The sequence below is a fragment of the Podarcis erhardii genome (genome assembly GCF_964252035.2).
Source record: "Podarcis erhardii genome assembly, chromosome: 1".
Lineage (NCBI taxonomy): Eukaryota > Metazoa > Chordata > Lepidosauria > Squamata > Lacertidae > Podarcis > Podarcis erhardii.
Genome location: NC_138497.1, coordinates 111142503 through 111159107, shown reverse-complemented (window position 1 = coordinate 111159107; position 16605 = coordinate 111142503). Strand labels below are relative to the sequence as shown.

General features: G+C 45.4%; 1 protein-coding gene across 2 annotated transcripts in view; it reads right to left on the bottom strand.

The window, feature by feature from the left end:
- CSRNP3 (cysteine and serine rich nuclear protein 3) overlaps positions 1-16605 on the bottom strand; it is a 93939-nt gene that overhangs the window by 64954 nt on the left and 12380 nt on the right. For both annotated transcript variants that reach the window (XM_081871987.1, XM_081871988.1), the window contains exon 2: positions 12019-12186. In XM_081871987.1, coding sequence (XP_081728113.1) covers positions 12019-12163 — 145 coding nt within the window. In that variant the 5' untranslated portion in view covers positions 12164-12186. The remainder of the gene's footprint in view (positions 1-12018; positions 12187-16605) is intronic.

Sequence of the window (16605 nt, the reverse complement as noted above, 5' to 3'; positions counted from 1 at the left end):
CTTAAGGTACCATTAATTTGATTTTTTTAATTGCAATTTAAATCATGAATCTTTGATCATGAGCCTTGGGGTTGTGTTTTAAGTATAATAAATCCAGAAGGGAACACAAGAAACTGCCTTATACTGATTCAGACTTTTGGGTCCATCTAGCTCAGCAGTCTTTACACTGAGTGGCAATGGCGCTCCAGGATTTCAGACAGGGAGTCTCTCTGAGTCTTACCTGGATTAAACCAAGGTCCATTTGCATGCAAGGCAGATGCTACAGAACTGAGCTAAATTCCGTCCCCATAAAGCAGAACCATGGAGATAAACAAAATGAGAGGGGTTATTTACCTGTATTTCCTATGGTGCTTTCCTGCTCAGTGAACCCACCAGGTGGTTTTGAAGGGTGGGGTTATATTGTTGGTTCTTGAGGCGTTTTGTTTCTTCATACAAGTTATGCCTCTGCTGTAGCAAGTTGACGCCAAACAACATGCTTACTTAAATGTCTGTTTTGCAGCACCAATGCCTATATAATCCCGCCTCTTTACATATATAAATTTGTGTCCCTTGTAGCCCCATTTCATTCAAAAGGTGAGCTGGTATCAATTTTCACAGCTGCAGGGTCAGGGACCTTATGATGGTTCCCGTTCAGCTGTCCTCACAGCAGAAGCAGGATTTAATGACATAGTGATATAAAACAGCTGAGTCTCAGCTTTACTACATCTTTCATTGTTGATACTCAGGCATAAATAAATAAGGAATCTGATGTTTGCCATGTAGTCACAGGCGCTTAAAGCATTATCTTGCAAGGTGGAACTTCATATGACACCCACCCATCCCAAAAATAATGATTTATCTTTGAAACATCTGCTTTTATTACAGACTTTGTTTCTTGCTTTTTGTTGTTGTTGTTTTTTGTTCCTTTTAAAGCTTGCAAGGTTTACTGGAGGAAAGCTCTTCTGCTGTATGACCAGGGGGAAATGAGAAGTAAAATTATAATCACCTAGCAATTACTCCCTTTTATGTGCACCTGTATAATTAACTATACATCTTTCAAAGATTTCCTCTAAGCCCCTCCATGTGATACCAGGAGGAAGAGGAGGAGAAGGAGGAGGAGGAGAAAACTAAGACCAGCAGCTTTCAGTGTGAGAGATTGACTCAATCAAAAGTCATCCCAGACATCAAAGAATGCCTCTGATTACCCTTACTCACTGATTAACATACCATTACAGCAGTGATTGGTGTTGACATTTCTGAAGGAGGACAATCCACAGGAGGTGATAGTCTAAAGCAGTGCCATATACTATGACAGTCAACAATTTGCCATCTCATAGTGTGCATGTATAGGTGTATAATCCTTAAGGATGAAAAAGAAAAGTTGCCTCATAACCAAAATACTTGACAGTAGGGATGGGGGTGCAATTCAATCTAAGTCACAGTTTTCAATACAAGCAAGTAAAAGTGTGTATATTAGGGAAAGGTGAGTATAAAATGCATATACTAAGACATGCAAAAATACATTATATTGGGATAAATTGCTTGCAAAAGTGTATTAAAATGCTGGTGAATTTTCAAGGGGATTTAAAATAATAATCACAGACCAATGCAGAAATGTTTGGAACTGAATTTAAGATAGAAAAAAAAATGAAACTGACAGATTTGTCTATCGCTTACTGACAGTTCTTGAATTCTGACAAAGGAGGGCAAAGGCTGCATGCAAAAATACTGTTTAATATCGTTTGTAAAGGCTTCGGCCTTAAGAGATCAATTATTTTTCCCCTTTAGCACCTCCTGCCTTGGAAGTGGTAGTCTAGGGATAGGATCAGGCAGAAGAGCAAAGCTGCTACTAAGAAAACCTGGGCAAAACACACACACTTTAAAAAACATTTAAAACTCACAGGTCAGGTATGCAAGTTTTAATAGGAAACAAAACAGTGCTACTTAACTAGTCCACTCTTAGCATGATAATGGGAGGGTGCTGCTAAGAGATAACCATTCTAAAAACAAAATTGACATGGCTAAACTGTCATGGTAACAAATCACACACCAGTGAGCAGTCATATCTTCACAGAATGTGAGCAGCATAATGCTCCATTGTTCCCTTCTGAGGGGGATTGTTCCCTTATTCTATAATGGGCAAACCACCCAAATAATGACAGAGAAAGGAAGCAGTACAGCTCCTCTGCCAAACCCTCTGCACAACTGTAGGCATTATTCCAAAGAAGCTCTGCATAAACCTTTAATTAAGAAAGCCATCCTCCAGATAATTAATGAATGTGCTCCAAAACATTTTCATGACCAAAGTCCACAGAAGGAATCCCTCTGCAGTTTCGAGCTATGTCAGGTCTCTGAAATAAAATCCGAAAGCCCCAACCCATAACATGACACAAAAAAGGGAAAAGAAACCCATTGGTAACCAATGCAGCTAAGTTAACCATGACTAAATTTTTAGTAAACTTGGCCATCAATTTCTCTGCCTCCTGTAATTAAAGCTGCAGTAGCTTGGCTAAGAACTGTTAGAAACAATGAGCAGGGACACTGACTTCCTAAGAGTAAGAAAAAATGGTAACAAGTATTAATTTAGAACTACCAACAGCATAATCCTCATCATGTTTACTCTGGGGTTTATCTGAAATTGCTCAGAAAATAATTCTCCAACAAAGTTTTTTTTTTGGGGGGGGGGGTGAAACATACTCAGAGTCGCAAATGAATGTCCCCTCAAAGTATCGGCTTTATATACATTATTTACACAATGGGCTGCACATGATTGGCTAATTCCGGAATTCTACTGTAAGCCAATCAGGTTGTGGATTCACTTCTATCTGGAGCATGATTGGGTGGTTCCTGCCAACCAATCATACTGCTGCATTGTTCTAGGACCAATCAGACTGCTGCAGTTTGGATCCTATTCAAAAGTACATAACACCCCTCCCCTCTAAGTTCCAGTCCTGCCCGGGAGGTCACATTCATAGTCCTCGAGGTATGCCGGCGACCTACGTGTGTGTTGCGGCGTGTGGTGTTCCTTGGTCCGGGGTTCAGGTTCTGGCTCGTGTTCCAAGGATGCTGGCTGTGATGGGCCTGTTTGGTCTGGCGCAACCGGCTCACTCAGTCGTGGTTCTGGTTCCGGTGTCCTTTCGGCCTCGCGGGTCCTCTCTGTATTTACTGATTCTGCCTCTCCTGCTGGCCCCTCCTGCTCTATGGGCCTCACTGCCCCTCTGTTCCCTTGGGACTCCTCTGACCTTTCCTCCTCCTGGTTTTCTCCCGGGAATCGTCGCCGTATCTGGTCACAGTGGCGGTGCCAGCATTGCCCCCCATCCGTTAGCACCTCGTACGACACGGGGCCAGTGACCCTGGTGACTGTGGCGGGTACCCATGCTGGGCCTGCCCCAAAATTCTTTGCGTACACTAGGTCCTGGGCCTCAAAGGTCCGGGGGTTCCTGCCTTCCCCCACCACTACCTCATCCTGAGCTCTATCGGGGTGAAGGCGGTCCAATCTGATTGCAAGGCGCCAACCCATTAGTAGTTCAGCGGGGCTCCGGCCAGTCGTTGAGCTGGGGGTGCTGTGCTGTGCTAGGAGGAATGTGGCAAGGCGGTACTCCCAATCCCCTTGTGTCATGCGGCGAAGGGTGTCCTTGGTGGTCCGCACCATGCGTTCTGCTTGGCCATTGGTGGCAGGGTGGAGTGGTGCCGAACGGATGTGGCAGATGGCGTTCTGCGCTGTGAAGGTTTGGAATTCTCCTGAAGTAAATGCAGTCCCGTTGTCTGAGATGAGAGTGTCAGGGAGCCCATGGGTTGCAAACAGCCTGCGTAGTACCCGGATGGCTGCGGATGTAGAAGTGGACGGTACCAGTGCGACTTCCAGCCATTTGGTGTAGGAGTCCACCACTATGAAGAATGTTTTCCCCTGAAAGGGGCCAGCGAAGTCGTGACCATGGTGCTTGGGCGGACTCCCAGGACTGGACTGGGGCCCTTGGGGGATCTGGGCAGGATTCTTGGCAGGCCTGGCAGTGTTTGACCCAGGCCTCTATCTCTCCGTCGATTCCCGGCCACCACACATAACTCCTGGCCAGGGCCTTCATTCTTACTACCCTGGGTGTGTCTCGTGTAGGGCTGTGAGGACCCTTTTGCGGAGGGGCTGGGGAACAACGACCCTGCTTCCCCATAACAGGCACCCCTTGTGGGCCGACAGTTCATGTTTGCGGGTTGTGTAGCCAGCGAATTCTGGCCCAGGGCTGCTGATGGGCCATCCCCTCCACACCCAGTCCAGGACCCAGGAGATGACCCTATCTTTCTTGGAATGGTGTGCAACTTCTTGTGCCTGAATGGGGCGGTTGGGAAGCAGCTCCAGGCTCATAACCTGTTGTGCAGGTGCTGGGTCGGGGCCTGTTTCCGGTAGTGGTAGCCTGCTGAGGGCATCCGCATGGCCCACCGCCTTCCCCGGGCGGTGAATCAGTGCATACTGGTAGCTGGCAAGGAAAATTGACCACCTGAGGACACGAGGAGACAGCACTTGGGGAGTCTGCTTTTCAGGGGCAAACAAGCCAAGCAACGGCTTGTGGTCAGTCACCACGGTGAAGGGTACAAGAAATCATGGAATTTTTTTTCTCCCTTCACGATTGCCAGACCCTCCCTGTCTATTTGCGAGTAGTTCCGCTCGGTTGCGTTGAGTGTCTGGGAAAAGTATGCCACTGGTACCTCTCTTCCATCCGGGAGTTGGTGTCCCAGGACAGCGCCAATGCCATAGGGTGAGGCGTCGCATGCTAGCACCACCGGCAGCCTCTCGTCGAAGTGTGCCAAGGCCAAGTTTGAGACAAGCAAGTCCTTGACTGCCTGGAATGCGGCCTCCTGGCGCTGGCCCCACACCCAAGGGACCCGCTTGTCCAGGAGTCTGTGTAGGGGCTCCGCTACCACCGCCTTGTGGGGAAGGAAGGAATGGTAAAAGTTCAATAGTCCCAAGAAGGCCTGAAGTTCAGTCTTGCTCTTAGGTGCTGAGGCATCACAAATGGCCCGTACCTTGTCCCCAATCGGGTGGACCCCTTCTGCATCCACCATAAATCCCAGAAAGTCCACCTGAGGCACTCCTAGTAGACATTTTTCCCGCTTCACCTTGAGACCCGCCGTCTGGAAACGGTGCTGAACAGTGTGGAGGCGGTCCTCAAACTCCTCTGGTGTGGGCCCAGCAATCAACACATCATCGAAGAAGGGGGTGACGCCAGGAATCCCTTTAAGGAGCGAGTCCATTAGATTCTGGAATATGCCTGGTGCCACACTGACACCAAATTGCAGCCGCTTTACCCTGAACGCTCCTCTGTGCGTCACAATCGTCTGTGCCTCTGCTGTGGCCTCATCTACTGGCAGCTGTTGATATGCTTGGGCCAAGTCCAGCTTGCCAAAAATTTTTGACCCAGCCAGGGTGGCAAGGACATGGCTGACCACTTGCACTGGGTATGCATGGGCCGTGAGGGCCTTGTTTATGGTACATTTGTAGTCTGCGCAGATGCGGACCGAACCATTAGGCTTGACGGGTGTGACGATTGGGGTTTCCCAGGGGGCATTAGGCACCGGCTCCAGCACTCCTTGCTCCACGAGCCGGTCCAATTCCTTGTCTATACAGGGTTTCAGGGCGAACGGGACCCGGCGGGCCTTGAGCCTGACCGGTTGTACTGCGGGGTCAAGCTGTAGAGCAATGGGGGGGCCATATACTGTCCCAATTTCCCATCGAAAACCCCCGGAAATTCCTTGCATATGGCGTCCACGTCCACTTGTAAGCTAGTGTGGTTCACCCCGGTGACGGCTAGCCCCAGTGGTCCAAACCATGCCAATCCCAGTAAGCTAATGTAGGGGCCCTTGACCACAAGCAAGTCCAGTTGCCGCATCCGCCCTCGGTATTGCACCCTGAAGGTCCCCACCCCCAGTGTGGGGACCTTACGTTTCTAGAAGTCCCGGAGGGTGAATGGGGCCGGCCTGAGTTTGGGACCCCCAGTAGGACACAGTTTCCTTAAGGTCCTTGCCGAGATTATGGATAGAGTTGAACCCGTGTCAAGCTCCATGCAGCATGGGGCCCCCTCTATCTGTACCTCTACATAAATTTTCTCTACGTTGGGGTGGGGCAACTGGTATACCTGGAAGTCCGTGAGCTCCGTCGAGTTGCCTTGGTGTGTTGGGCCCCGGGACCTGGGGCTCTTGGATTGGTCATCTGATGCCTGGCATCGGTTGGGCCGAGCTTGACACACCCGGGTGATGTGTCCCGATTTTCTGCACTGCTTGCACTCTGCGTTGCGGAAACGGCAGGTCCTCCTATCGTGACTTTCCCCGCAGCTTGCACAGTTCCCTCCTTCTCGTCGAGGCAGCTGTGGTATGTGTGCTGCTTGAGTGCGCTGCTGTACTCGGTGCACCTCCTCTCTGTAAGATCCTGAGTCGTCGGTGAGGTCTTCGTGGTGGACCCTCGGTTGGGATGGCAGGCTCAGCCGTGCCTCTTGCGTTGACCTCTTGGCAGCTTCCGTTGCCAGGGCCTCCTCCAGAGCGACCTGGAACATTAGGTCATTCTTAGCGTAGAGGCGTCGTTGCAGCTTCTCATCCTTCAAGCCACCGACGAGGCGGTCACGAAGCATGTTCTCCAGCTCTGAGAAGTTGCAGAACCGGGCGGCTTGGCGGAGAGAGGTCACAAATCCAGTTATGGTTTCCCCAGGGGCTTGCCGCTTTGCGTAGAAGGCATTTCGACAAGCCACCACTGAGGCTGCGGCGAAAAGTGCCCCTTCAGCTGTTCCATTATTGTTTTGTATGGAACAGTAGCGACGTCTTCAGGCAAAAGGAGAGCCCGGGCGATTTCAAACGTCTCCTCTCCGCAGACGCTGAAGAATATTGCCCTCTTCTTGGCATCTTCTTCGTCGGTGACCCCTTTGGCTTCTAGGAGGAAGATGAAACGGGAGGCGTACGCTTCTCAGTCTCCAGATGCTGGATTGAACGGCGAGAAGCTGCTGTCGGTTGCCATTCTGAGTTCCTTGTGTCCCGGAACTGAAGCCTGGATACACGGTGCAAGGCAGCGGTGCGGCAGGTGGCGGTGCTGCGGTGCTGTGTGTGGCAGTCAGTTCAGCGGGATCCCACCTTCATTGCCAGTGAAACATACTCAGAGTCGCAAAGTGATTTCATGCTCTTTATTCAGCTCATAGTGGTGAGGAGGAATGAATGAATGACCCCTCAAAGTATCGGTTTTATATACATTATTTACACAATGGGCTGCACATGATTGGCTAATTCCGGAATTCTACTGTAAGCCAATCAGGTTGTGGATTCACTTCTATCTGGAGCATGATTGGGTGGTTCCTGCCAACCAATCATACTGCTGCATTGTTCTAGGACCAATCAGACTGCTGCATTTTGGATCCTATTGTTCTAGGACCAATCAGACTGCTGCAGTTTGGATCCTATTCAACTCAGTAGATAAGGGGGGGGGGTATTATTTTAGCTCTGCCTGAACTGCTGGCAAATTTCTGTCCTCCACTGGAGAATAATGAATGAAATTAACTCCCCCTCCTGTATCACTGCCACCATACAGAATGGAGAATTTTGAGAGGCCATTTTTGCTCAGCTTCAGTTTTCTAAGAAGTATATTACACTTACTCTAATGAGACTAATTACATCATCATCATCATCATTATCATTCTTTGTATACCACTCTTCATCTGCAGATCTCAGGGCTGTTCACAGCATAAAAATACAAGATAAAAACACAAATTACAAAAACAAAATACAAACAATATCAAAACAATAACCCCCTCCCTCTCCCTAGTAAGTGTACTTAAGACGGCAGCCTTAGTTTTTATTTAATTAAAAGCAATGTTCTGCACTTCGCCGAGCAATATACTGTTTCTAAAAAAATAAATAAAAACCTCACACACCCTTGAAGCAGAGTAATTATATATCTATAGAAACCAGCATCACATGTTTTATCTATCAAAGGGACCCTGCAGAAAAGTTTTCTGGTGCAATCTCACATTTCACTTTTTCACTATTACACTTACAGTAACAATAGATATTTATGCCACAGTTGTTAGCTGTTCAGTTGTATAAGCAGATAAGTTCTGGCATGGCACTTTCCTTTTGCACCTCTAACTTCCACCCAAGGCGTTACCCTAAAAGATATTTTTAGGAAACTCTGCTGGCTTCAAATCCACAGTGATAAATAAGTCAATTGTTCCACTTCACATTCGGCCATCGTTGTGCAATGTTTTTAAACTCCCAGTCTTCAAACCTACTCTATGAAAACCTCCAGAGTTCATTTTTCCCTCTTGGCTCAGGCAACCCCCTCAATGTCTTGAGGAGGACGTTCTGATGCAACCTATTGCATCACACTGACATACAGTGGTACCTCTGGTGAAGAACTTAATTCGTTCCGGAGGTCCGTTCTTAACCTGAAATGGTTCTTCACCTGAGGTACCACTTTAGCTAATGGGGGCCTCCCGCTGCTGCTGCGCCGCCAGCGTGCTATTTCTGTTCTCATCCTGAAGCAAAGTTCTTAACCCGAGGTACTATTTCTGGGTTAGCGGAGTCTGTAACCTGAAGCGTCTCTAACCTGAAGAGTCTGTAACCCAAGGTACCACTGTACATCAGAATGTCTGTCTTTCTCTTTAGGGGAGGAGAGAATGAATACGCAACAGCCTGGAAAATTGCCAGCTATTCTAGCTCCTGGTGTTCCAACTGAGTTGGCCCTTTCCTTTCTCCAGCCACCATCACAGAGCTACTCGGGGATCATGTTGCCCCGAGGGGAGGGGAGATGTAGTTTTGAAACAGGTTTCTTTATTTTCAACCCTTCTAGTTGTATTCTCTGCTATATTATACCATTTTAACTGATATTTATTTGTAATTTCTTTGTAAACCAATATAATAATGTTTGCCTGAAAAATTAGTATATAAGTATCTTATCACCTCACAATGTGCAAAAGCCTACCTGGCACTGAGACATCACTACTTACAAGAACATAACTGAAAACTGTCAAAGAATGGCAATCCATAATAAAAAGTAACCCAATGTATGGCAGAAGGTAAAACAATGAAGGATATATAGGCAGACGTGTAGGAATTTGGGAAACACATAAAGCAATGTTGTCCTTTACATGCAATATAATTTTGTTAGCTTGGGCAGAGCAGCAAATTGCAAGCCACTCCCAAGTAATGGTCCATACATAGCATCAAAATCTGATCAAGTTAATTCTGGCGCCAGAGGCAAAATAAAACCCACTGTCATTTTTTCTGTGAATAAAAATATAATAAATAACCAACTATTTTCATGACACCAAAAATTGGCTGGTTGGCCAGTTAGAACAGGAGGCTGGCCTAAATGGGCCTATGGTCTGATCCAGCAGCAATCTTGTTCTTAATGTTAGCTGTCTGAGGCACTTGCCTCGCAGTGATGCTACTGCACTACAAATTTGTTTAAATGTTTCGGAACGTGCTGTGACATTTCCTTTAGATTTGTAATCTAAAAAAATTAAAAGTTGTGTGAAGACATTCTCCTTCTCGCAATGGCTATGAAACGGTCATAAAATATCTATGTGAAGATCACAATCTCTTACAATTTATTCAATATTCTAAATTATGCAATGCATTTTCAAGTGTATGGGTTAACTTTTGAATATGTTTTTGATGACGCTTGGGAGCCAACAATTATATTTATTTCCGATGGATCTGGTAAAGCAGTGGTGCCAATATATCTATGAATAAATTGGTTTCTACCTGCCCATCTCTTGCTGAATCTCACCTGGTTCCTGAGAAGCACAGTGATCTCAGAATTCTCAGAATTCACTGGGTGGCAGGCCTAGGTCTTCCTGAGAGGCATCATTAAAGCTGAACTCTCGTCTTCTGTATGTTGTTAGGCTTTATTGAATTCCAGTGCTTTTTCTTGCTGTTCTTAGTCATTCACATTGATGGTTTTCTTGTGTATTTTTGTGAAATTTGTGTTTTTCACTTGCCATACATCGTATATGTTAAACAGTATATAAATGGTCTTGGATAAATACACATACACAAAAACGTATACTCAGCAAACACTCACCTGTTTTATCTACTACCACTACACCTTGTCAACACTTCCCAGTCGCCTCTTTAATCTTTCTCAGCCTCTCCTTATTCCTGCACCTTATTCCTGCTTTCCTTTCATTATTGTTAGTAGTAGTAGTAGCAGCAGCAACTAACAGCAGTAGCTGAATGCCAGTTAATGATGTTGCTGCTGTAACAAGGCTTCCCATATTTTTTTAATGTTTTTTTCTGTGGAGCCTAGAAAATTAGTGGATGTGGTTTGCTGTCTGCCATCAACAGGAATTCATATTTATACAGCGTTCTTGCAATTATAGTACTGATTAATGATAAGTGCCCTGCTGTCTGCAATCTATTCCTTTGAGGGAACCACACTTTATGTTCCAAAAAATGTTTTATACCTCTTAGTGATGCATTATTATTCTTTGCAGATCAAAGATCATGGTTGTCATGGAAACTGCAAAAACTGGAAAGCCAGTCGTGACATAGCAATGGCATAATGGGGAAGATCTGCTGGGAAATCACTCACTAGCCTGGGGTTTTGTGTTGGAAATGCTTGGGTGAATTTAAGTGGAAAGCCAAGTCGTTTCTGAGATCTAAAAGCATTGTGGTATTAAACGCAAAATATCAGTCGCTGTTACAATCAGCATGCTTGACTGTGTGCAGTGCAGCAAAAAAACATGTTCCTAATTTTTTCTTCCTCCAAATGGGATGCAGGAATACTACAGTTTTATTAATCCCATTTTCTACATTCCCACAGCAAGCTTTTGTGGATATATAGCATGCCATACGCCTAACCAAAGGCTCAGTTCCTTGAACTGCAGGCTTTAAAATTTATCTAACTCATTTGCAGAATTAACGACAATGATCCAAATACAGTGGTACCTCAGGTTAAGAACTTAATTCCTCCTGGAGGTCCGTTCTTAACCTGAAACTGTTATTAACCTGAGGTACCACTTTAGTTAATGGGGCCTCCTGCTGCCATTGCGCCGCCACCATGCAATTTCTGTTCTCATCCTGAAGCAAAGTTCTTAACCTGAGGTACTATTTCTGGGTTAGTGAAGTCTGTAACCTGAAGCGTCTGTAACCTGAAGCGTATGTAACCCGAGGTACCACTGTATCAGAATGAAAGTTGACTAGGAATAAGCAGATGGGCCAATGACAGAATGAATACTTGACCTCATGGTAATCGGTGTGGAACACATTGCAACATGTTAATTTCCAGTGTTAGAAATTTTTGGGGCGGTGTGTGTGTGTGTGTGTGTGTGTGAGAGAGAGAGAGAGAGAGAGTATTGATATCTGCAAGTTCCATCTTTCCACGCCAGAAGCAGAGAACCTGTGGCCCTCCAGATGTTGGTAGACAACAACTCCCATTAACTCCCATTAACAGTTGGCCATGCAGGCTGAGGCTGATGGGAGCTGAAGTCCCAACACCATCTGGAAGCCCACAGACACCCCCCTCATTCTGGTTCCAGAACTTTCTTTTGGAACATTTGGACAGCCTGACCATGAATGCTGTTGCACCGGTACTTATGCAGTACTTATTTTACCCTATTTGGGGAAAGTATAAATCTTTCATCTGAGTGAAATTTCTGAAGCATAGGGTTAAACAATTAGGGTTACTGGCATCCTGAAATACACATCCACTAGCTGGTGTGTGTGCTACCATAAGGTACCATAAGACACACAGACATTTCCCCTTACTTTTAATCCTGGAAAGTTTCTGTTAATAACTTTTAAATCTGTACTGTAAGTCTATGGTAGGCTGTCTGTTCCTATTATACTGGATTATGTAAACAATTAAGTAGATAGATAGAGATATATATACACATACACAGACACACACACACACACACACACACACACACACATATAGTGTATAGTCTATATATGTGTGTGTGTGTGTGTGTGTGTGTTTGTGTGTATTCCAAAGTGAAAACATTGCCCAAAAAATTTACTTTAAAAAAGAACATGGATCCACCTTGCCTGGCATCTGCTACTTACGAATAAAATGATTTGAAGTGGACAGATTGACACTATCAGCATCGTCAGCGCTTTTGCCGCTAGAAACTTCATCATCCGATTCCCACACAGAAAAGATTGAGGAGCCGCCAACTTCTTCAAAGTTCCTCATTAAAATTCCACTCATAGCTTCAGCATTGTCACATGTACCTGTCAGAGGAACAGGAGAAATGAAGCATGAAAACATTTGACCGCTGACCATGCTATCAAGATCTCCAAAGTCATTGCTGGAGGGTTTTTTGTTTTTTTTACAAACATACTTGGCTTCTGTTTTTGCCTGGAGACTGGTACTTTTACCAACGGTCAAACTGGAATTAAAAAACCAAACATGTACGTGTTTTGTTTCAGACACATACTTCCTCAAATAATTGGGCAGGAACAATCAGTTCTACAGCTTGGCTCAGGCACTACAATAGTCAGCAGTGGACTTGGTGTGCCCCTACACGACAGGGAATCTTACATATAGTATAGCTCAACAGCTTTTGGGGTGTGCTGGTTTTTACTCTTGGAAGTATGGCAACCCGAACATATAATACCCAAATACCTAATTGTGAAAACAGGCCCAGTTTGAGCGATCTTCCAGCTCCTTTTCAGAAGAGAAAGAATTGCATAGCATGGGTCAGGCATCTGTTTCATCTGGCATCCTTGTGGAATGGCTACCTCACATCAGGGCATGATTTGCACAGTGGAGGGGAGAAAATTGTGCCTGCTCTTCTACCATGTGATGGTTCTTACCACCCAAGTAACTGCACAATCCTATTGCAGGCAAAACAATGAATGAGGAACAGTCTTTCCAACACTGAAGAGGCTGGCGTGCTCACCTTTTTGCCTATATAAGTATGCAGCATTTTTATTCAGATGTTAATTCCCACTGCATGCATTCAATGGGATTTGTTTCCCAATAAGTCACATATTTATGATTGCGGCCGCATGTCTGAATGGGTCCAATGTTAACATGGAGTATTTGGTTACCCAAGAAAGGCTGTTTTATGTCATAGTGCCCTCAGGTTCCCCTCACCCACTGATACTAGGCTTGAAAACTTTATACCATAGCCAATGTTAACTCTTCCCTCTCCAGCTGTAATCCCTCCCCCCAAAATGTTCCTCTCCACTATGCAAAATACTATTTGTTGGCTTAGGAGGAAATACACGGGGTGGTAGGGCAATCCCAGAGCCGTCCCAGCTCAAGGACATAGCTCTCCCACCTTTCTCAGACTTGGAGGACTTTATCTGGGTGGTGAACATAAACACACTTAAAGCTTACACATCTCCCCAATGCAATATTCCCCTGTAGACCTAGCCTACTCCTTAGAGGCTGCAATGAGCTGGAAGAATCCATAGGTAACAGAAGGGACTATACCAGTTCAGGCTGCAAGTGGAAGCACCACAATTTGCTCCCCAACTTTAAAAATGGATAAAAGTAGTAGGATGCAGGGGCAGAGCATGAAGGGTCAGAGGGGAGCCATGGCCCCAGGCTTACAACTTTTGAGGGGTGCAAACCAGGCACCCCAGCACGATGCTCCTCTCTGCCTGCCAAGGGTCGGGTCAGCTGGTTGGGCTCCCCTTGCACGGGCAGACAGCGACTCAGCATGGCCCCGGTTTTCTCCGGTGGGGGTGGGGTCGCTCAGGAGGTGTTCTACAGCTCATCTCTATCCATCAAAATGTTTTTATTTTAACTCTGCAGAAATCTGGCATGAACTGTACCATCTAGTCTTCATTTGATCACTATGTTGTTAGAATATTTGACTTGTAAAGGTAAAGGTAAAGGGGACCCCTGACCATTAGGTCCAGTCGTGGAAGACTTTGGGGTTGTGGCGCTCATCTCGCTCTATAGGCCAAGGGAGCTGGCGTACAGCTTCCGGGTCATGTGGCCAGCATGACGAAGCCGCTTCTGGCGAACCAGAGCAGCGCATGGAAACACCATTTACCTTCCCGCCGGAGCGGTACCTATTTATCTACTTGCACTTTGATGTGCTTTCGAACTGCTAGGTTGGCAGGAGCAGGGACCGAGCAACGGGAGTTCACCCCGTCGCAGGGATTCAAACCACCGACCTTCTGATCGGCAAGTCCTAGGCTCTGTGGTTTAACCCACAGCACCACCCGCGTCTCAACTGACTTGTCCCAATTTGACTTGTAATCTGTTATATTAAGCAAATATATAGCAAGCTAACATAATTCAAATCTCTCACCAAACAGTTTATATGGCATGATCTTCCAAGGCTGCCATCCTCAACTGCCTTTCTAGGGAATAAAGTCTCCTGAACACAGTAAACATGCACAAGATTCCACAGTGAAAAAGAGAGGGATTACAAGTAGCCTGGAGTGCAAATGCCTAATGGGGTTTTCTTTTCTTTTTTTTGTGGCTTCCTGATTTCTATTTTGCACATGTACTAGCAGAAATTCAGGCCTCATTTATCTTTGGGGAGAGAGCCCAGAGTGGAAGCAGGAAATTCTCTTCTAGGAAAGTTATTTTACAATAACTGGGGGGGGGGCACTAAAGCAATTGTTGTTATGTGTTCACATTGACTACATGAGAGGGGGGAATTATGCAGCCTTCTGGACTATCCAGCCACTCTTGAATGGCTCTGCCTCACACCAACTTCTGACTATTGAAACAGGTTCCCCTTCCCTTGACTTTACAGTGGTACCTCGGGTTAAGTACTGGAGGTCTGTTCTTTACGTGAAACTGTTCTTAACCTGAAGCACCACTTTAGCTAATGGGGCCTCCTGCTGCCGCTGCGCCACTACTGCACAATTTCTGTTCTCATCCTGAAGCAAAGTTCTTAACCCGAGGTACTACTTCTGGGTTAGCGGAGTCTGTAACCTGAAGCGTATGTAACCTGAAGGGTATGTAACCCGAGGTACCACTGTATTGTTAATTGTGAGGTTCTTTTACCTCAGGACTTTTTTTTTTTTAACCCCACTGATAAGTGGCACGTGTGCTTTGACATTCTGTTGCATTGACGGAGAATGGCAGAGACCGATATCCTTCTAAGTGGTGACAGAGTCTGGTATTGTCTGAACTTGAAACAAAGACATTTATTCCGATTTCTTTTAGAAAGCAGGTTTGTTGTGCAAGACCTTCAAATAAACTTTAATTGTGCAGCTTGGTTTCTTCTCCACGTCTGAATATGTATCATTTTATAAACATTTGCCTCCAAGTGTCCTTTGCCATTAACTACTTTTATACTGACGGCATAGATGAGAGACAGAGAGAGTCAGAGAGAGAAGGTTACAATATGAGGCAAGTTTATCATAGCTCCACAGTCAAAACAGCAGTTATACCAAGGCGGCCAGCTGTTCGCTTAGAACAGGATCCACAAACCAATTAATCTGGCACACACAAAAGAGGACATGCCTGTCACAATTATGTCATAAAGACTGGCCATCATTTCTGAGTTTGCCAGGGTGTTTTGCCATATGCAAACAATTCTGAAAGGAATATGTTTCTTTCTTTTTTAAAAAAAAGGAATTTTGAAATGAAGGAAAAACTTGATGAAGTTTGTGAAATAAGAGATCCATGTCTTCATTTAAAAGCACAACTTTCAACCGTGGAATTAATGATTGCCCATTGTGCCCAGTGACAGTAGCTGGATTACCTGGAATCAAAATTGAGGTTGTTAGCTTTTAGAATCCACGACTTATGTCAAAATTAAATGTCCCCCACCCCAATATTCATGTAGGTCAACAGAAAGAACAACAATAACAGACCAAACTCAGTTATCCACAGCAAACAAAATATGATTTCTCCACTACTTTCAAATGTACAGGAATAAATGGTTTTACACCTTCCCGAGTGCCACTTGTCTGTAGCTTTTGAGAGCTGCCAGCGTATAGCTAATTATAACCCAGCTGACGTCTCTTGGCATCACATTCCCCAAGAAAAATAATTGTGCGGCATGGATGCAAGGCAGAAAATGCTAATGGAGACAGCAGACAAAGAACTGCATGTTTATACTGGAGGCAGTGATGGGAGAAACCACATCACTTTGTCTGAGCAGCTGAAGCAGTGAGACACATCAAGTTGCTCTTGTATCTGCTGTGCAGGAGATGCTACTGTCACTATAAGGAGTAAAAACAACAACAACAAAAGGAGAGAAGGAGACAGAGAGACAGAGAAAGACATGGTAGGGGATCCCTAGGGTCCTGAGATGAGGCATGTTCAGAATATTTTCATGCCCTCCCCATTCTCTAAACATGTCTCCCACACAACCAATGTTCCTCATTGTCTCCTGCAATGGATGCTACACTAAACCTGTGAAATCACAATTATTTCCATGGCAACCAGCTGCAACATCAAAACTGAAGGGTTGTGGTTTGACTGCAGCACAGGACACACAAAAAAGAAAGCTGGTGGACTCTTAAGCAGAAAATAAACAAATCTCTCCCCCTCCCCATCCACCATTTTTTTAAAGGATCTTGTTAAAAAGAGTTGGCAAATGTATTTTTATTTTCTGGGATGAGATCAGTCAACACAACAGCAAGATCCAAACATATCTGCAGGAAAAGGTAATGGTAAAAGCGAAAAAGGACAAGCCTTTCCTGATCCAGGGCAAATTAAAAATTGAG